Source organism: Aulonocara sp. 'chitande type north' Nkhata Bay, linkage group LG9, assembly GCF_057382095.1.
Source record: "Aulonocara sp. 'chitande type north' Nkhata Bay isolate Kocher_YH1m ecotype deep benthic linkage group LG9, A_spYH_male_GT1.1, whole genome shotgun sequence".
Lineage (NCBI taxonomy): Eukaryota > Metazoa > Chordata > Actinopteri > Cichliformes > Cichlidae > Aulonocara > Aulonocara sp. 'chitande type north' Nkhata Bay.
The window spans coordinates 22,875,817-22,896,023 of record NC_141352.1 but is presented as its reverse complement, the minus strand read 5'-3'; the positions used below and the strand labels follow the sequence as shown (position 1 = coordinate 22,896,023).

At 43.2% G+C, this 20,207-nt stretch overlaps 1 protein-coding gene across 4 annotated transcripts in view; it reads right to left on the bottom strand.

The window, feature by feature from the left end:
- The window catches only part of scrib (scribble planar cell polarity protein), an 80,960-nt gene that overhangs the window by 22,771 nt on the left and 37,982 nt on the right, over positions 1–20,207 (bottom strand). For all 4 annotated transcript variants that reach the window (XM_086306578.1, XM_086306580.1, XM_086306579.1 and 1 more), the window contains exons 3-26: positions 19,308–19,386; positions 18,648–18,737; positions 16,788–16,844; positions 16,457–16,520; positions 14,511–14,585; positions 14,176–14,320; positions 13,378–13,496; positions 13,022–13,221; positions 12,063–12,229; positions 11,817–11,947; positions 11,577–11,699; positions 11,199–11,384; positions 10,753–11,109; positions 9,320–9,382; positions 6,906–6,995; positions 6,744–6,821; positions 6,328–6,645; positions 4,618–4,698; positions 2,838–3,077; positions 2,366–2,476; positions 1,974–2,267; positions 1,676–1,864; positions 1,344–1,463; positions 76–132 (exon numbers count right to left, since the gene is read on the bottom strand). In XM_086306578.1, coding sequence (XP_086162704.1) covers positions 76–132; positions 1,344–1,463; positions 1,676–1,864; positions 1,974–2,267; positions 2,366–2,476; positions 2,838–3,077; positions 4,618–4,698; positions 6,328–6,645; positions 6,744–6,821; positions 6,906–6,995; positions 9,320–9,382; positions 10,753–11,109; positions 11,199–11,384; positions 11,577–11,699; positions 11,817–11,947; positions 12,063–12,229; positions 13,022–13,221; positions 13,378–13,496; positions 14,176–14,320; positions 14,511–14,585; positions 16,457–16,520; positions 16,788–16,844; positions 18,648–18,737; positions 19,308–19,386 — 3,434 coding nt within the window. The remainder of the gene's footprint in view (positions 1–75; positions 133–1,343; positions 1,464–1,675; positions 1,865–1,973; positions 2,268–2,365; positions 2,477–2,837; positions 3,078–4,617; positions 4,699–6,327; positions 6,646–6,743; positions 6,822–6,905; positions 6,996–9,319; positions 9,383–10,752; positions 11,110–11,198; positions 11,385–11,576; positions 11,700–11,816; positions 11,948–12,062; positions 12,230–13,021; positions 13,222–13,377; positions 13,497–14,175; positions 14,321–14,510; positions 14,586–16,456; positions 16,521–16,787; positions 16,845–18,647; positions 18,738–19,307; positions 19,387–20,207) is intronic.

The window sequence follows — 20,207 nt, the reverse complement described above, 5'->3', positions numbered from 1 at the left end:
TTTTCTTGCATTGATTCATCTTCATCAATCTGCTCTCTACCTTTCCCAAAACAAATGATTTTCAATTTCACTTACCACTTTCTCCATCTCTTCTCGCTCCCACTGTGATGTCTCTCTCACCATCTCAGACTCCTGACGAAGACCAACATTTAACCTTACAATGCTAAAAGCTACTGTTCATCATGTAAAGCTCAGCAGAGGCAATTCAGTTTCTGTAAATAAGCCCTGGCAAACGTGGTTACGGCTAAACGTGTGCAGAGAAACAGCAGAAACATGGCATTCAATAAACCAGCAGACCCTGCATTCCTTTAGAACGGGCAGCCTCCCAAAAACTAATCTGGACAAAACAAACAACTGGGCTGGCGCATTCTGGCCGCTCCGATAGAAAGATGGGTACGTGCGGCGTGCATGCCCAGAATGAGTAAATCTGTACAACTCCACTTGCTAACACCAAACTGCTGTGGAAGCACTGTGCTGGTGTGGCAGAATTGCTGAATAAAACATCCGATTCACAGGTTGCGCTGAATGGCAGCGGCTTTGGTTAGTACACCAGCTTTGCACTGCACTTATATGGATCTGCTGGATCTTTAAGGAGCCTCAAAAGTGCATTCTGCATGTTAAAATCAACACCATCAGTACCTGACCTTAAGTACATCAGTGATAGCAATGTAATGAAAAAATGAAGCTCATGCACAAGTGAAAAAATCTGCAGCTTCTCAAGCAGCAAAATGAACTTCAAATCATAGACCATATATTAAAGAATGAAGCCACTGTGTTGCCACCAGATGGTTAGTGAATCCTGCTGTGAAGGCGCAGGATGTTTGGAAGCTGGAGTTAAAGAGTGAGTCGAAACTGAGGGACACTGCATGGTTATAACGTAGCAATGCATCTGAAGCATGTCCTGCTTCATTATCCTAATTTATGATTCTATTGGAAGCATAATTTGGTAGGTGCGCATTATGCGCCATTGCCTGTTTATTCATCACGGAGTATTTGGAGACAAGTGTGTGTCTTCTATGCAAACTAGAGGCAACCACACCAATCTGGTAGTGACTAAAACGATAACAACAAGGTTAAAGGTTTTGTTCAATGCCCTCTTTGAAATCGATTTCACATGGCATAAGCCAGTAACCTCGCTCAGATCTACCAACTCTAGATCTGAGCGACTGTGGTCTTAGCAGATAACACTCTGCCCTCTCATCCATATAAGTTCACTTTTAGATTCACCAGCTAAACCGCTAAACTTTGAGCGTAAGGAGTGCAAAAATCAATGTTGTAGTGGCCATCTTTTATATATAGTTTATGTATAGAAGTTAAAATGTACACTTGTAGTAAAAACACACCTTCTGTATTATTTCCATCTCCTCTGGGCTCAGGTCTCGGTCTATAGAAGAGATGCTCTCCATACTGTTCTTTCGCACAATACCGGTTGCAAATGGGTTGGCAATGATACCCGGAGATGCCTGAAAACCAACACAGAGTACAGTTTAAACCTTTGAAAATGGAGATGTTTTTAACTGAAAGCTATAGTTCTACTTAAACACTCAAGCCAGGTACATGATAAAAGGGAATATACATTAGCTGATATAAAGACAGAACGATCAGAGGTTTGGTAAGTTCCTGCTGTACATAATAAACTGTACATATCCAAATCTGACTGTTCATGCCATCTCACCTCCACTGCAGCCACTTTGCCAGGGTCAAAGCCATCACAAACCAGCATGACCAGAGAGTCCCCGACAGCACGGAGCACTCGCACCGCCTCCGTGTGCGTCATCCCCAGCAGGCTGTGGTTGTTCACCTCGAGAATTCGCATGCCAACCTGCAGTCGCCCGTCCCTTGCCGCTGCGCCGGTCGAACTTACCTGCAGAAAACAGTCAAAAATGTGAGCATGTTCACATTTCTCATGTTGATAATAACCTCAATTAAAGCTGAGTCGTGCCAAGATGTGTTGCTTTGGATTGCTAAAGAACCTTTGAGATGAAGATGCCCTCATCTGTGGGGTCGAAAGGATTTCCAGCATGACCCTTGGCCCCTCCGCGAATGCTGATACCAAGTTTCTCTCCAGGCTGCTTCTGGATCATGATTTCCTGCATTCCCGGCGGTGAAGGGTCCCGCCGTACCAACATACGGATCTCCTGCTTGTTGGCCAGCAAGGCCCGCACAGCTTCCTGGTGTGTGGCATGTCGCAGGTCAATGCTGTTCACCTCTAATATCCGGTCGCCAACACGGAGCCCACATTGACTTGCCAACCCATGAGGAATCACCTGAAGAAATGAGGTGAAGTCACGGAGTCATGCAACAGGAGATGTCAGTCACTTTCAGGAGATGAAAGTGTAAGAATACACCTGTTTTACAGTAATACCTTTGAGATGAACACCCCAGGTTCATTGATACCAAAAGGGTGGCTGGCATGGTCGCTGCCTCCTACAATACTCAGGCCTAGAGGGCCTCCAGACTTCACCAGGGTAACTTCCTGTTAGGATTAGGTTAGATTGGCTTTAGCAGAAGATTTGAAAAATAATTTAAAGCCTGAATGTAAAGACGACGACTCAAACATCACAAGTCAAATCTACATCTGTTATAGTCTAATAAATATCAAAAACAACTTTCTATTTAACAACACCATTAGTGCTTTATTGACAGCTACTAACTACTCAAGCCTTCATACCATACACCATCTTCTCTGGAACTGGACAGCAATAAGGATAAGGCGAGGCCACATAAACAAGCATTAACACTGAGTGCTTCAATGACGTTTCTACAGCAATGGCTACTAAAACGACTAAACAAAAACCAAAACTATTCGACACACAAGTCAGTCCTCGAATTCTCACCTCGATGGGATACTCGTCCTCCATCCGGCTCAGATGGTTCCCGAGGCTTTCCTCGTCCTGGTCTGGAGAATCTGATGGTTCTGGGGGTGGAGGGGAGTGGGCTCGTGCCCGGGTCTGACCTGGAGAGCCCCCTGGTGCATTCAAGTCACGCTCCACCAGGAGGGCGATGGTGGGGGAGGTGCCGGTAAGGAGCGCTACTGCCTGGTCATGCCTGGCCTCTGTCATGTCTACACCATTGATCTGGATTCACAGTAAAACCAACCGCGGAGGGTGTCAGCCCACCAGGACGCTCCCACTGGTCATTTGCTACTCATAGGATGAATCTTTGACAACAAACCCAGCCTGCCAACAGTCGTTTCTCATCGCTCTCTCCATTCATTACCCAAAATGAAAACTGAATGTTTAAGTTCTAAACCGATCTGATTTGTAATTCTGAGATTTTTCAAGTGCACCAAAGCGAGTTATTTAAAGAAGAACCAAACACCTACACAAAGCAGCAGGATCTTATACGGAAAGTGAGGGGTGCTGCAGGCAATTTAAGATGGCAGAGCGTCCCTGAGGGAGAAAAGCTGCAAGCAAGCAGAACTATTTTTCGTCAAACTGCCTGAAGTGAGCTCATGAATGCCCATGCTGCTATCTTTTCATGTAATCAGTTCAGCACTTCTTGCCTTTGTTTACTTAAAACTTCAGTGGAAGTGTGTAGCTTCTCCAAAATTGATCTTAAGTCCACAAAGGCAACAAGAAGTCGTCAGACACCACAGATTAACCATTTCATTACTGTTTATGTGTGTTTTAGGATCAAATAAATAGGGGTAGCTTTTAGGCATGCAGTCTAGTCCAAAGTGACAAGCAGAGGTCGGCACAGACCCGACAGTACCAGCTCTTACCACGGGCTGACACACTGCAGCTCCTGCTGTTGTGGTAACTCGTGTTCCACAAAATCAGCAGAGCAACAGGCTCAGCCCACTCCACCCCCAACACCATACCCACCACCAAGCAGGCAAGGAGATGTACTCAATGCATTAGTGAGCATGCACAACAGGAGAGCGTGAGAGAGGAAAAGAGAACCAAAGAGAAGCCAATGAAAGAAAAGAGGAAACCCAGAAAGAAGGCAAAGAGGACCATTCAGGAAGCTTTTCTGTGATTACAGAGAGCAGGAAGTGCAGTAAAGAAACAGATCTGATCATCATCAGTTCATTTACAGTAAATAACAAAGTGTGCAAATGTGCATGTGACCAGACAAAAACATGCGACAGAAGAGTTGCTAATACGCAGAAAGATACGGGAGCACAAAGCAAAGCTTGGAGTGGGATGAAAAGAAAGATCATGCAAAGGCTAAATGTTTTAATATTTAACTAAAGCAAATAAAAAATCTTCATCGAATCCAAATAGAGAATGACTTTCATATGAGGACCGTATCACTAACTCATGGACGTGATGTGTGAGATTTTGATGAGATAACCTTAATTCATATGCTCAGGATGGAAACACCATGTCAGTCACACAAAGCCTAAAACTGACTTATGAAAGCAGTGATGCTGGCACAAATGACACAGTTTCACAACAAAAATGGAACAAAATGCAACAAAAATGTCAAAAAGTAAATGCCGCATTTACCAGATGTAGGAAAAATGTTGTATCGCTGTTATTCTCACAACACAAAAACGATACCTAATTGTTTGGGATTCATGTCTAAACTTATTCCTGTTTGTAAAGAAAGCCCTGCTTTGATCACAGTCAACACTACAGTGTCCAGATGGAGAAGGATGGTAGTACTCACAGAGATCACCCTGTCGCCCACACGCAGCGTGCTGTCTTTGTGTGCCGCTCCGCCCTCTGCGATTCGAGAGATGTAGATTCCCTAAAACAAAACAAGACAAGGACGACTACTGATTTAAAACATTTCTGCACATTTGTAGATAACTTATTTTTTACTCAAACATTCTCATATACTGCAACTAACAACGGCATCATTCCGAACGATGGCTACAACAAACCACAGACCTATATGTAAACGCTCGCACTGAAAGAAAAACTGAATTTGTTTTCATGACTGCTGCAAAATTGACATAGTTCGACACATTAGCAGCCCACACTGCCAGACAACACACAAACAACCTCTACATATAACTGATTAACAGGTCAGCGCCAAATAGTTAAAACGCATTAAAAGCCTCGACTGCCAGCAGCTCGTTACAAAGTACGAGCGCTGAAACGCTGTCCCCTTTGCTCAGACACATTACACCGTTTGTACACCAATAAAAACCCAGCCTAGCTGCTAGCCTGTCCCACATGAACAGAATGTGTAAACAAATGCATGTGCAAAGTCTAGTGCACCAATTCACATCCACCAGGTGAGTCACTGCATCCACTTCAAAAGGCTTTTTGAAAGGGAGGAAAGACTTACAGTCAGACCCGCTTAAACCTTATGTTTATGACTCCTTCCCTCTTTGTGGGCTCCTGGAGCTGCTCGAGCTGCAGAGCAGCAGTGTGCTGGCCCAAATATACATATCCAAATTACAGCAGGCCTATCGAGTGTCAAGGCTGGCTATTCATATCGGCGTCTCCCAGGAGATGACTGTAAGCGCTGTGGCCAGAATAGACGGCGTTAAAAGACAGATTCGCTCTGACTGAGACTGTTACTGCAAACATGTGACTTCACTTCCTAACTTTCAAACCACACTTTTTGAAAACCCTTTTATTGATAGTATGAGGCACTGTCTGCAGTTTTGGATGTTTTTTTAAAATGTCTTTTTCCTCTATTCCCTTCTTCATTCCCCAGATTTGGACATTGACAGAAGGTTGCATACATCACACGAGTAAAATAAAGCAGCCATCACATCTCAATCTGAGGAACCAAACAACTCCCTCAAAGAACTGAGTCAGTTCAATGAAGTATTGTGTTAAATCATCTAAAGATGAATGACAGGAATACTTCTGTAATGCCATTTAACTGATTCAAACAGAGGACGCTCTGCTTGGATGTTTACACAAACTTGCATAATGAACTACAACATGATACAGATCTCAGACAAACATCTGTCCCTTGTGCTGCTTATTTTAACATCAGACATGACACTGTGATCTGATAGTCTCCTATCAGGCTAAATAAAACTCAGTTAAATATAAATTACTCTTACTTACAAAGACAGATTAACGTAACCGCAGCCTGTTTTTCTACATATCAACATTTTTATTCCATTTGCGAATAAATTCTGCCTCATCTGTCACATAATGAATTTAATGTCTGTACTGTCACAACCGACACCTCTCTGCCTCTGATGTCAGCACTATGAACTTTATGATGTGTATCTGACAGCTCAATATAAGAAGTGATCTTCAGAGGATGAGAAAAAGGTGGATAGGCTTTCCCTTAGTGATAGGGTGAGGAGTTCAGTCATTTGGGAGGGGCTCAGAGTCGAGCCGCGGCTCCTCCACATCGAAAGGAGCCAGCTGAGGCTCTTTTATTTCTTTTCTTTTCTTTCCTCACCGTGTCCCCTGTGCGGTACGCCGTGGAGCCTTTCCCCCCTGCGATGCTGAATCCCAGCCCCTTGTCATTACGGATGAGGCAGGTGGAGAACCGCTGCCTCGGCCCGCTTGGACTGTTCTCCAAGTTAAAGGCAAGGCCGCTGCTCCGCCTCTCCCGTGGGAAGTAGTCATCCTCGGGCCTAAGCGGTGTGGTGGTGATGGCGTTCTCTGGTTCCACCATGCGCTCCCGCAGCACTGTCATGGAAACTGTAGCACCGGAGCTGCGGAGAGCTTCCACTGCTGTGTGATGCTCAGCTTCGTGGAGGTCCACTCCATTTACCTGAGACAAGGAGATTGTTTGTTTTCTGTTTAACAAAACAAACAAAACACTCTTCTAGTCACCCTCCCTGTCACACACACAGACATGCAGATGTTTACCTCCAGCAGTTTGTCTCCCACTTTAACTCCAGCTCTGGCTGCAGGACCCTCTTCAGACACTCTGGAGATGAAGATTCCCTAAAAGCAACCAAACATTAACACAGTCAGTCTGTGACCTCAAATACTTCCAAACCTAAACAAACCCCAGGTACCCAGCCCTACCTCGTCATCTCCTTTGTAAGGCGTGGATCCTTTTCCACCAGCAATGCTGATGCCCAGGCCGCCTGTTTGTCGCACGATGGTGAGGGTGTGCTGCAAGTTGAGGACGGGGGAGTCAACAATACTGGGAGTGAAAACCCATAAAAAGCCTACTCATCTTAGGGCAGATTAAGAGGAAAACGAGCCCACGGCGATTTACTTTGTTTTGTTTGGGTTTATACAGGGTGTATCAAAAAGAATTATCTGATTTTGAAAGGCTACATTTTTTAAGTAATGGACAGAGAAAGAACCATGTGGTAAATTTTTAAAATGCATGAATATAAAGTTTTATGCAAAGCTTGCAGTGTCAAGTGCTCAATGTGCCTCCCTCCGGACGCATGGTAAATGTCCATGACATAGCCAAACTCCTTCCATACTTTAGTGAGCATTGTCTGGAGTCAGTGCTGTTGTTATGCTACCTACCGGCAACCACATGAAACTCACGAATGTGCTCTTACTCACGGTACGTGTTTCGATAGTTGATCGGTGAACAGCTGCAGGTTTAAAGCACTTTAAAATTGGATGATTCTTTTTGATGAACCCTGTATTTTAAGTCGTGGGTAACCTCTTTCAGCAAGAAGGTGGCGTCAATCAGTGCTGCACCCTTTGTTTTTGCTGATGGATAAATGCTGACTTCAGTGTCAGTTTATGGGCCTATGCCAGTTTAAATGGGAGGCAGATGGCTTTGTGTTTGCCTGAATTTGATTTAAAGCACGAACAAAAAGTTTGACCCAAATCATCCACCAATTAACCAATGAACTGACATGGGACATGAATTCTAACACACTGTGTAAAAATGCTTCGGCTGGACTCAGTGAGACCAACATTTTTCCCAAAACAAAGTGTATTATGTATGAATTGGAGTGTAGACTTGTGTACATTATGCATACTTGCAGGCCATGCAAAAAGGGGAGGAATGGAGACAAATGAGGTACAGATGGAAGGAAGTAACAGACAACAGTTTTAAGTGCCCTAAAGGTGGAGTCCTTGCTTTGAGACTCCAGTGTTGCTCAGTGTGACAAGAGTGAGAACAAATGTTTCTTGCAAATTTTCATCACCCACACTAAACATACTAAATGTACCGATATACAGTGAATCATGCAAAAAATAAAATGTAGATGGAGGGAATAAACAAAAACAAAAGCAAATCTGAAACAAGCTCTTTCTTGCACTTGAAATAACAGCCATGTGTTACAGATTTACACAATCAAAAATCGACTTTGTCATCCATCCACCGGTTATCCTGTTTGGAAGCTGGATTAAAACCTGGAGGAAGTTGGGAAAGTGGGTTTGCCTCATCAGAGTGTAACCAGCCCATTCATTCCAGGGTGACAAGGCACTGGACGGGATGAAAAAGGAGCAAAGCAGCAGAAGCAGAGGAGAGGCAGGGGAGAGGCAGAGTGTGCCAGAACCTGGACTGACTGAATATCTGCAAACTTCAATCCTTATGGCACTAACCCTTTTATAGAAGGAAAAGAAAAAGATCTGGTTCAGCCTGAAGAGGAGAATTCAACTACTCAATAACTGGAAAGGCCAGAGTTTCCTTCAAAATAGCAATATGTGCAAGCTGTGCAAAACTGCTGTAAATGCACTGAAATTAACCTACATGTTTAATCTATATGCAAAAACATCAGATATGGTTGATCAATCTGCAGCACGTGCAATGATAAGAATACCGACTCCTCGCTGAGAACCTGCTCTCCGTGTTTTCCTCACACTGTTTATTTAACAGAGGAACTGGTGGTATATATTTTTTCCTCTTTGGTGTGTATGTTCAAATACTGAGGGGGCGGGGTTAATTAATCACCAGTTAATGATGACTACCTTGTTTTGAGGTGGAAGTAACAATCTTACTATGATTACAAAGAAAAAAAAACTTAATTCATTCACTGAGTTCAGGCAATTTATTAAACAAATGCTGTTTTTCAGGTATGACCTGTGATTGGTTTATTATAAAACCCAGAAGGGAAGGATCAATGGAAAACCACAAATGTTGTGTTTAAAAGGCCAAAAATTAAATTAAAAGTTAAATGTTATCAAGTGCCTGGCTCTCTGCTTTAGACTCCAAAAAGCACAAAATGCTGAGAATGAAACTCTCACTACATGTTTACTATCACAGGGTTAAAGTGTCCACACTCCAGCTGTCCAGTAAGAAGAAGGAAGAAATAAATAGTGTCAGTTTCAGTCCTGTATTCAGGTTCTGCCACACTGGCCCCTCCTGTGAATGAGCTGGGATTAGAGGGGTTCCCTAGTGATCGGCTCGGATTAACCGTGGATTTCTGTGGGAAGTTTTCTCCATTTCTGAGTATGGGTGGACAAATGAATGGGTGAGTGAGGGACGGAAAGACAAGAGTGGATGGGAAAGAGTAGGTACAGACCTCTTCCTCCTCAATTCGAGCAGGTTCAATCAGCAGATTATTGACTTGATCAAATGACACCCCCTGTTAGGACAGGAACCAGCAAGAGGCATGCGGATTAGTCAGGCCAAAATAAAAATATGCACACAGACAGACACACCCAAAAAAAACAAAACAGAACAAAAAAAATATAAAAACCTCCAGACACACCAGACACTCAACACGCCACTGTCTGCTTGCAGGTTGTGAAGCAGAAGCGAATCCACACTCACTCCCCAGCCACCAAAAGCAAAATACAGGCAGAGGTGGAAAGACAAGACCAAGGAGCTGAGCCAGAATGCAAAAAATACAGTGCAGAGAGAGTGGACAAAAGAAGGCAAAAGCTCCCAAACCACAACAAGCCCAGCCTCCACACCATCAAGAGCAATTTCCTCCAGGAGCAAGACTTAAATTTAGGTGAAGAAGTCAGTTTCAAGCTAAAAAAATATAAACATAGCTAAACGATTCACAGAAAGTACAAAAGAAATGATACAGAAACTGATTTACTAGAAGAACAAAGTCCCTACAAAAATCCAGTGAAAGAAAATACGACCATGTGACGCAAGCCAGGCTCATTCGATGTTGTGTTCCAGCTCTGCCAGTACATGTTCTGGTTGGTCCGAGTTCAGTCACCCACACGCACGCACACATCCATACCCACACACCAAACAGATTCATGATGATGTTTGATCATTAGGTTAAAAAGGATTTCTACAATTAGCGTGACACAAATTAACAGATCTCAATTTAATAAGTCTAATGATCAACAAGGACATTCATTGATAAGCAGCTCCCGAGCATCCTTCACTCGTTTCATTCATACTTTACAAGCATACAATGTTACAAAAGCAGTGTGCAAGTGTCAATATTCAATTAAATCAGCAGGTAACTGATGATAAGGCGCGCCAGTGTTGAGCAAGAAAGGCTGAATTTATCCACAAAGAAAAAAAAAAAGGTTTAGACAAAGATCTGAATGCAGTCTTGTATGGAAACAAGGGATCACAATGGCCTGTGGCTGATTTATGCCGACATGTCTGCATGCTTTCTGTGGGGGAACAGGCTAGGAGAGGCAAAATCTGAGGGGGCCAGATGAGGCTGTTGGTGAGTTTGCGATGAATGTAATGCATCACCCTGGATTTATAGCACAAGGGCAGGGCGGCTTCATCTCAGGAATGACCCTGCATGCAACGCCACATCCATCTTAAGTGAATGCAGCTTGCAAGGTGGCAAAGGCTCTCCATGCATACAATATCAAATGTTTGCAAAGAGGCAACAAACAAGGAAAAATATATATGTAAAGTTTTAAATCCTAAAATATGCTGACTTGGTGTGTACTGCATGTCCTGCTGTGATGATATATAACACTTTCTACATTCCTGAACTGCACCCTGCCAGTGTTTGGATCTCTCTTTTACCTTTACTTGGCTGGAGTTGACCTGATGCCGGCTGTCCTCTGCCTCCTCCACTCTGTGGCGGTGCTGAGGAGTGCCATCACTCTGCTCTTCCTCCTCATCCTCCTCGTCCTCGGCAGCCTGAGCAGAAGAGTTGAGGGCGTCGGGACTGAAGCCCTGCAGCAGAGCGGCCACAGCCTCGGGTTTGGGCAGCTTGGTGATTTTGAAGTGCTTCTTGTAGTGTGGCGTGTCCTTTCGTATCAGACGCTTCTCCATGGGCCTCTTGTCTTCCTCGTCACTCCTCTCGCCGTCCTCGCCGTCCTCTTCGTGGTCCTCGTCCCCACCTCGGATGATGGGTTCTTCTGCAAAGTGCACAGTGGGCTGGAGAAAAGAAAGGGAGAGGATTTTAGAGTCTAACAGAAACAAAGACTGAATCCATGAAATGAGGAGAAAACCTATCCACCATTTACCTCAATGTACTCCACCTCCATCTCATCAAGGTCATCCTCATCCTGAGGGGAAGGGCCGTCCACACGGTTCTCCATGTGAGAGGCCTCAGTCACATTTTGTCTGTCCTCGTGGGAGGTGGCCGACAGCGTGCTGTTAGACACCTGTGAGTCATGGCTCTGATTGGAGAGGTCACTGAGCCTTTTTCCCTAAAAACAATGACATCATTTTTATTATATCAGCATGTACCACAGCAGCAGCTAGTCAGGCAGTATTAGAGCAAATTTTGAGTTTAGTTGTTTGTAATACTGGAGCTGAGCAGCAAGAAATGAAATGCTATTTGCTTATTTTTTTTTATTATTTTTTAATTTGGTGGTGACCATATTTCTGACGTTATGTACCTGTGGGTCCAGGGACTGATCCTCGTCCTGTCTGGATGTGTAGGCTTCATTCCTCCTCTCTTCAATCCCTTTCTTCATCTCCTTCAGCTCACTGGGATGTGGTGTGGCTCTGCGCTGAAGGCCCTGAAGAAGAAAAAAAAAAAAGGCATTTTATCTGATTTTCCTTTAAGCACGACATTATTCTTTTTTTTTAGCTTTTGTGCTGATGGGTCAGGTTTGCTTTGTTTAGTTTTTACTCACTCTACGCTCTGCAGCAGCCTCATCATCCTCATCCACCTCAGCCTTGGTCTCCTCCTGGAACTGGATGACCGACACTCTGTTCAGGTTGCTGTCTGTCCAGCTACCATCTACACTGTTCTGCAGCAGGTTCTCTGCAGATAAAGAGAGAGGGCAGAAGAAAGAGTGTGCCAGTTAAAATAAACATCATCTATACATGCGTCTAACAGGTCTGAATACTCAAATGCTTATTTAAAGCATGTTGCTTACCTAGGCTTGGGGAAGGCTGCTGGGGTAGCAAATAGCAGGTTAACACTTTCTCTCCTGTTCGCTCATCGTCCTCTGTCTGGAACTTGAGCATTGGCTGAGACTGGTTCTCTGCGAGCCACATGGCCTTCAGGTTGAGGTTTGTCAGGGCGAAAGGCAAGTTTTGTAATCTGGATAAACGTAAGGTCAGGACAGATAGATGAGCTTAAAATTTCTAAGATTTTTAAGGTGGATCTATTATTTATTTCCTTCTTTCCTGTCAGTACACTCAGAACAGCACATCAGCTGGGCTGGCGTCTTTGTGAGACAAACCTGAATTTCTTTCAACATGCCTGTCAGAGCCAATGAGACTGCAGCAGGCATGGGAGACATTTGCACTTTTCCTCACATACTGTGGTCTACAGGACCACTGTCATGGTTAAATGGCACTTTCCTACTCCTCTTAAGCACACAACATGCCTCATTCACCTACTCGCATGCATTCAGAAAGCAACTTGCCCGAGGATACTTTGGGATGCAGACTTGAACAGCCAGGGATCAAACCACCAACCTTCTGATTAGTAAATTACCTCCTGGTGACCGGTTGTTCACACCCCACCCCAGTTTGACAACCCTTGCTGTAAGGCCACTCTCTCGTTAAAACAGTGAAATGAGGGGGCAGCACGCACCAGTACAAGACTAGCTGGGATTATTTTGACTTGCAAAGAGACTGTAGGAGAATGTAAGAATAAAAGTCTCTGAAATAACACTTTGACAGCGATAATTATGCTTCAGATCATTCTAGTAACAAACAATTTGCACAAAGTCATACCTGTGATGAAATTACGAACTACAAGGGCAAAAGTGTCGGTGCAACGTCTTTGTTTTATCTATTTTGGCAAAGACATTCTTTTCAGGTCTTCAACCTTTGCTGTGAAAGCTGCTGTGCATTATTAACGGTCTACGGTGTTAAGTAAGGGTACCTGTTTCCAGCCACATCCAGCACATGCAGCTCCGTGGCATCTGCAAGCTCAGCAGGCAGTTTGCCCAGGCGATTGTCTCTCAGTGAGAGGACGTTGAGGCTGGCACAGCCGCCGAGCTCTTTGGGCACGCTGCCCAGCCGGTTGCGGTCTACATTCAGGTTGGTCAGCTTCTTCAGCTTGCCCAGCGAGCGAGGAAGTGACTTTGAAAGCGAAAGGGAGGGAGACGAAAGCCATTAATGGAATCAGTGATTCAACATAATTATTGTTAATGGGACTTAGTTATTAATGGGTGTGCATGAACCCCTAATAGGTCAAATGCAGGGCTGCAGGAAGCAGTTTATACTGTGCGTCCCTACCTGTAGCAGGTTCTCCGTCAGGACAAGTTCTGTGAGGTTTTCACACTCGCCTATTGAATCAGTCAGATGGGTCAGTCTGTTCTGGTCCACCTTCAGGATGGACAGCTGTTTCAGAGACCCTGCAGACAAATCACGGTAACATTTAGCAATACACAACATCGTACACTTCACTACTGGGCTGCACTATTTTTCATTCAGATCACATACGTGTTTCTTAATATATCTGTGTGTGGATGTGTGTGATTTTGAGCAAGAGTTTTATGCAGAAAAGCGTAAATGAAAAACAAAGACAGAGGCTGCAGTGGGCAGTTCTCACGATTCTTAAAATCTGTTTTACTTCACTACTAAGAAATTATTTGTATTCTTTCCACAGCAAGGGCAAAGAAGAAGGAACAGCAGAAGCACAGACTTAGCCCACATTACAGCTTATTTATGATGCACCATCTAAGCTGCAATATGTAGACGTGAGTTTGCAAGACTCACGGACAACATACTGTAAAATATGTTAATCTAATTAGTCCTTGCAATTAAACACATATCTGTGCTTCATTGGCATTATTTTTCCAGTAGGGGGCAGTGCTGTTCTTGTTTAAGATCACACTAGAGCCATATCCCAGTGTATACTTAATATGGCTTCATGATTAGGTGCAAAAACTTTCACTGACAAGATAACACACAGTTTACAGGAAGAACATTATTGAATTATTATTGAATTACTGAGTTAGTTACAAAACAAAGGTAATAAACACCAACACCAACACAGAAAACAAGCCTGTCCCTTCCCCTGGTGTTTCTCACCTATGCTGTCCGGGACGACCTCCAGCAGGTTCTGTGTGAGCAGCAGGTCTGTGAGAGCCAGGAGGCCATTCAGCTCTGACGGGAGCTCCTCCAGACGATTCTCCGACACATCCAGACACACCAACCTACGAAGGTTTCCCAGCTCCTACACACACACACACAAACACATAAATTACCACTTACAGTGAGCTATAGAGACACAATACAATCCAGCAAACACAAAAAGAAGAAAACTGCTAGTGGGAGTAAATTCTGCATGAACGCAACAGTTTGGAACTTCATGAAAATCAGGACATTTAAACAAACAAACAAAAAAACGAAAAAGCTGTACTTACTGGTGGTAATGAGGACAATTGGTTACGGTCCAGCCACAGCTCCCTTAGGTTGGGGAGAGCGCCGAGGGTATCCGGCTAAAGGAAAGTAGGGGAGAAAAGAGAGTGAGTGGCCATATTTTTATGTAAAATCTAATTTGTGTTAAAACGGCACGTTGTGCAGATCGTGCTTCATTTGAAATCTGTTAGAGGGGCTGAGAATTTGGAAAAGAAAAATCATGTGACATCTGTGGATGACTGTTACAGAAAGATCTGATGTCAGCCTCAGTTATACCACAGACCGCTTCAGATGCTTGAAGCTGAAATCAGCGCTGACTAGCACGACTCCCACCGGATTCCGACTTTCAGTTTGACTTTTCTGACACATCAGTACCAGGTGTGCTTTCTTACCATCTCTCTTCTCTGGCAGCTGACTGACTGACTGACTGACACACACACACACACACACACACACACACACACACACACTGCCGTCTTCTTCTTGTCACTCATCACTTTTGTTTTATTTGGTCATTTTTGCACTTCACTTGAGTCCTGGCCATCTGGCAGGTTGTCAAAAAAGTTCACTAGCTCAAGAAGTTCTGTTGTCCCGTGTTGTCCACGTCACATGGGCAATCGTATAAAAAACATTCCCATAAACCTCCCTCTCGCCAGGCACCTCCTCCAGTTCTCCCTGGGGAATTGTGTGGTGTTCCCAAGACAGCTAAGAAGCATAATCTGGTCTCCTCCCAGTCAGATGTACCCAAAAGTGCCTTATCAACTTCCAGAAGACATCCCAGTCAGATGTTTGTAACACCTCAACTGGCTGCTTTGGATACAGAAGAGTAAAGGCTCTACTCCGAGTCTCTCCTAAAGACTTATCCCTAAGGGTAAGCCCAGAAACCCTTCAGAGGAATCCACCCACAGCCCTTGGATATAGTTGAGGGTATTTAACCGGTAGGCTCAATTAGCTAAAGTACTGCTTCAGCTTTGCCTTTACTTCTGTTTTCACCAGCTACACCAGTAAAATTACTTCAAATCTCCAACTCTACACTTTTCCCGAGTTGGAAAAATATGCCTTTGATACTTCAGGCAACAATCCCCACAAACCTGTAGAGGACAATTCAAACTTTGAAACAGAAGATAAATAAAAATTAAAGGTGACCCTATTATGCTGTTCCTTGGTTTATATCAAGTATGTAATTTTACAATGGTAATAATGAGGTCAGTAAATGTACAAGTAAACCTCAGATCTCATAGATGCACAGGGGCTGCACAAAAATCCAACATAAGATAAATACGGATTGAACCATTCAAGTATGACAGGTGAGTACAAGAATCAGCACAAAAGCTCTCCTTTAAATATGCATATGATCTTTCCCGTGTATTAGTGTACTGAAACAGAAACTTCAGGACTTTCAGAGACTTCTAGTCTGACACAGATTTCTTAATCTAATGTTGGTAAATCAGATTCTGATTTTAGGAAAAAAAGTCAACTGAAGGATCTTGAAATGAGCTCAAATTTAAAATATGAAATAATTAATTAGCATCTAAGCTGGCTGAGCGATGGTCTATGACAGGCATGCAGGCAAGGTTTCATCATGATGTCAACTGTTTGTTCAGCCTCCGCCCTCGTCAGGACATGAGACATTGTTTGCTCTGTCCTACACAGACAGGTGGGTGTTCCCGGGCTAAAACCGGCACTCACTCTGGGGTAGTGCAGGCAGGGCTTCACTTCTTTCAGACTGGCTGGGCCGCGTTTGGTGAAGTAAACATGTGGTCTGGATCATAATTACTGTGGTGGGACTGTGAGAGGGATATTTGTGATACGTGTCAATTTGAGAGTGTGTGCGTGTGTGTATGTCTGGTCTACTGGTTGTGCGAAAATGAAAAATATTATTTTAAGACACAATCAAGGGTGTTGTCTGAGCACGATGATGATCATTTAAGGGGATGAGACGCTGACTTACCAAAACTTCCAGTTCATTGCTGCCCAGGTCCAGCTGTTCCAGTTTCACCAGGAAAGAGAGCGACCTGTATCAAAGCACAACCGGTTACGTCACACAAATATGTGCACTCAAAGAACAAAGAGCTCCGGCTCCAACTGGTAACAGCATACCATTCATTCACATGTAGTGATGTACGTTCATAAACCTGCTGTTACAAGTAACTCGTGGTGTGTGCCTTTCCCGAAACGTCTACAGTAATTGACAGGTAAAAGTAGCAGTGACAAAACACCCCAATGAAAAATGCGGAGAGTGAAATATGTATGTGTGGTATGAGCAGAGATGAAAAACTTACGTGGGCAGAGACTTCAACAGGTTCTCCCTGAGCTCCAACGTCACCAGGTTGGCCAAACTACAAAAGCAGGAATGACAGAGAACACGAGGCACATAAATGAAGAGAAACAAAAAATATGAGGGGCAGGAGTTGGCAGGTGAAGAGAATAAAGGATGGGGGAGGAAAAGAAGGGAGAGGAGAGGCAGGCTGGTTAGTCAGATGGCGGGTCTGTTCGTCTGGGCTGCCAGGCGTGGTGAGGGACTCTTCCATCTGTCTGAGAACAGCAGTGGCCCGCAGCCTCCTCAGAGCACATCGGTACTCCTCGAGAACCTGCACGCTCGCTTTATTCATGCACATCTGTAAATCTCAGTGGCCACAGGTTACAGTTTTTGCAACCTTTAAGCACTTAGGTTCTCAATCTTACGCCTGTGAATTGTCACTAAAGTGTGCACAGCGACTGCTGCACCCTCTGCTTTTGGCACAAAATAAGGAAATCTGATGCCAAAGACAGATATCAGTAGAGATGTGTGAGGCGCCTCAAATCTTAAAAAAAAAAAAAAAACTGTGCAAGTCCAAATATAAAAGATATGAAGACTCATTACTTTGCTGAAACATCAGGATTTCTTTCCTCCTTCTTTTGTTTAGAAATGGATCATTAAGCTGGCTTTACGGTAGAATATAGGCAATATTTTAATGATAAAAATGTCCGAGTCTACTTTTCCTACAACTTTTTACAGTGTTTTGTTCTTCATCTCGTTACCCAATTGTCCCAATTCTAATTACTACCACTGTAATGTTTTGCAGTGAACCATGGCTAGCATTGCTTTAACAAGATTTATAACTGCAGAAGCCTTGAGGTGGATGGTTTATGCTCAAAGAGTATTCATGTATAATAAATTAACCTCTCTGTCATTTTAGTCAGTAAAACTGTTTGGTCGCCTTAGGGCCTAAATGGATCATAGTAAGAATGCGCTGTATTTAACGTCAAATTAAAGCGTGTCAGTAAAGTGTACATGTCTGGCCCCTCGTGGGATTGTCATTTTCCAACATGGAAACACTTTCTCTGCCTGTGCGAAGCCAGTTCGGCCTGACTTCTGAGAACTGGTCCCACATTGCAGCAGGTCTGAGAACTAAATGTGATACAGCAAAATTTGGGGTAATATTGTAAGAAAGTAATTGTGAACAGATCCTTCAGGCTTCAGTCATTTCTTGGGGAACCCTTCCTGTTGCCACTGACATAGCCCCGGTTCATCCTGAACACAAGAATATTTGGCTTTGGTTTCAATTTAGTTTAGTCTCTCCAGGCTTGTAATAATACTATAACTATTGTGATCTTTTAAGTTCGGTTTCATTTTTTTTTTGCATAAAATTAATTTTTCTTCATCTAATAACCAGCAATGGCAGAAAAATGCGCACTTACATGAAGTACAGTAACACAGCACTCACTGTCAACTATTGACGCAACCAATCATGCATACATTCACAGCCACCCCTCATTCCCAAAAGCCAATTTTAAGCCAGGAAATACCCTGATCTGTGGTTCCAACTTTCCATTCATGAGTTTTTTTGTGCTTTGCCAACTACCAGCTTGTTGGCACCGGTTGTTCTTCAGTAAAAAAGGAATGAACCTGGCTCTAGATTAGGCACCGGCATCGGCACAGTGCTGGAAAGAGGACAAAGGGGCCTTTCACGACGTCCCAGACCAGGAGCAAGGTTTTTCATTTACAATGAGATAAAAGATAGCCAATGCTCCCACTTGCGTCAGTGTTGCTTTTATTTTTTTCTTAATCTAACCAAGAGGAAAAACTGAAAAAATAAACAAAAACAATCCTTTTAACTTATCAGATTGTCTTCTATGAGCCATAATGAGCGTGTACATACTTTCCAATGTCGTTGGGCAACATCTGTAATGACACATCATTGAGGGCCAGGTGAGCGAGCGCTCGGAGTTGAGTGAAACCATCCGGCAATCTGAGGCAGAGAGAAAGAGGAAAATGGTGTCTGTTAGATTTTAATGGCAACAGCCAACTCACACACTGACTACTAGCCCTCCACATCTGTTAAAGAAATCAGGATCAAAGTTTCTGCCAGCTGTTCAATCACTTTTCCATAGTAGGAGCGGAGAGATATTGATGACAGGGGGTAAGAAGATGATGAAGGTGAACGGGGCTATAATGGGAATTAACTGGTATCCTGGTTAAGCCAAGCGGTAGTAAGCACGCAAAACAATGATCAGCTCCAGACATGTGTTCATTTACTGTTCCTAATCCTTACTTAGCAGTGAAATGAGGGTCACACTCCACAAACTCGATATACTGTTTACATGCACACACACGAACAACTACAATATTTAAAAGTTCAGTTCACTGCACACTTAGCAAAGTAATTAGAGCAAAGAAAATGACACTCGCGCTTCATTTCGTCTGTCAAAACAGTGTTGCCCCCACAACTCTGCTCTCGTTACTGTATCTGGGAATACCCCGTTCTTATATTTTCCCCACAATGATCATAAAAAATGATGGGCTGTTGAAATGCACTTACCTGGAGAGGGGGTTTCCACTGAAGTCTGCAATCTCCAAGGCCCTGCAAAACTTAATGCTCTCTGGGATCTCAGAAATATCTGCAGGAGAAAAAGAGAAGAAGGAGGAGGAGTCAGCGTTGTGGATGCACAGATGTGGATCGTGAAACGAGCTGATGCTATAGAGCGAATGATTTTAAAAAGTTCCTCATAACCACAACCAGATGCCAAAGAGCAGAGAAGTCAGAGAAAAGAAAATGAGAGAAAAATGAGACTTTTTTTTTTTTTTTTTTGCAGAGGTCAAAGTGTAGCAGTACATCTTGATTTTCTCAGGGATGCACTGATTGTGAAGATCTAGGCCAATAGTGGTGATTAAAGACACATGTACATATGTGTTTCAGCTAATTCACGTGATTTTTGTTCTTATTAATGACCATTTAGAGTCAGGAACCAAATAATTATTCATTATGAAATAATATCTATCCTTTTTCAAAATCTTGCAGCTCTTCATCGCATGAGCTTTGAAAATTTAGTACAAAATTAATTTAACCAGCTCATTCAACAGGGCTGATATCAGTGCCAGTTCTAATAGTGTGGTATAATTTTAATATTTACATTAGCATTTTGTTTTCATGTTCCTTTTTCAATTCAATTTAGTTTCATTAGGTTTCAAAACTACATTTGCTTGTTTCAGTTTTTAGTCATGTTTTATTGCTTAATATTTAGCCTTTATTCTTTTATTAAAGTTTTTATGATTTTGATATAATAAGCACTTGTCAAAGGAAACACCTTTTCAAAGCAAGTGACTTATGTTTACACAGAGATCTCAGTCTCAAGAAAATCACAAACACTTCTTATGGTGGCAAAAATAACCAAATGAACATAAATTAAAACTAAGGTGAGCACACAATACCATATCAGTT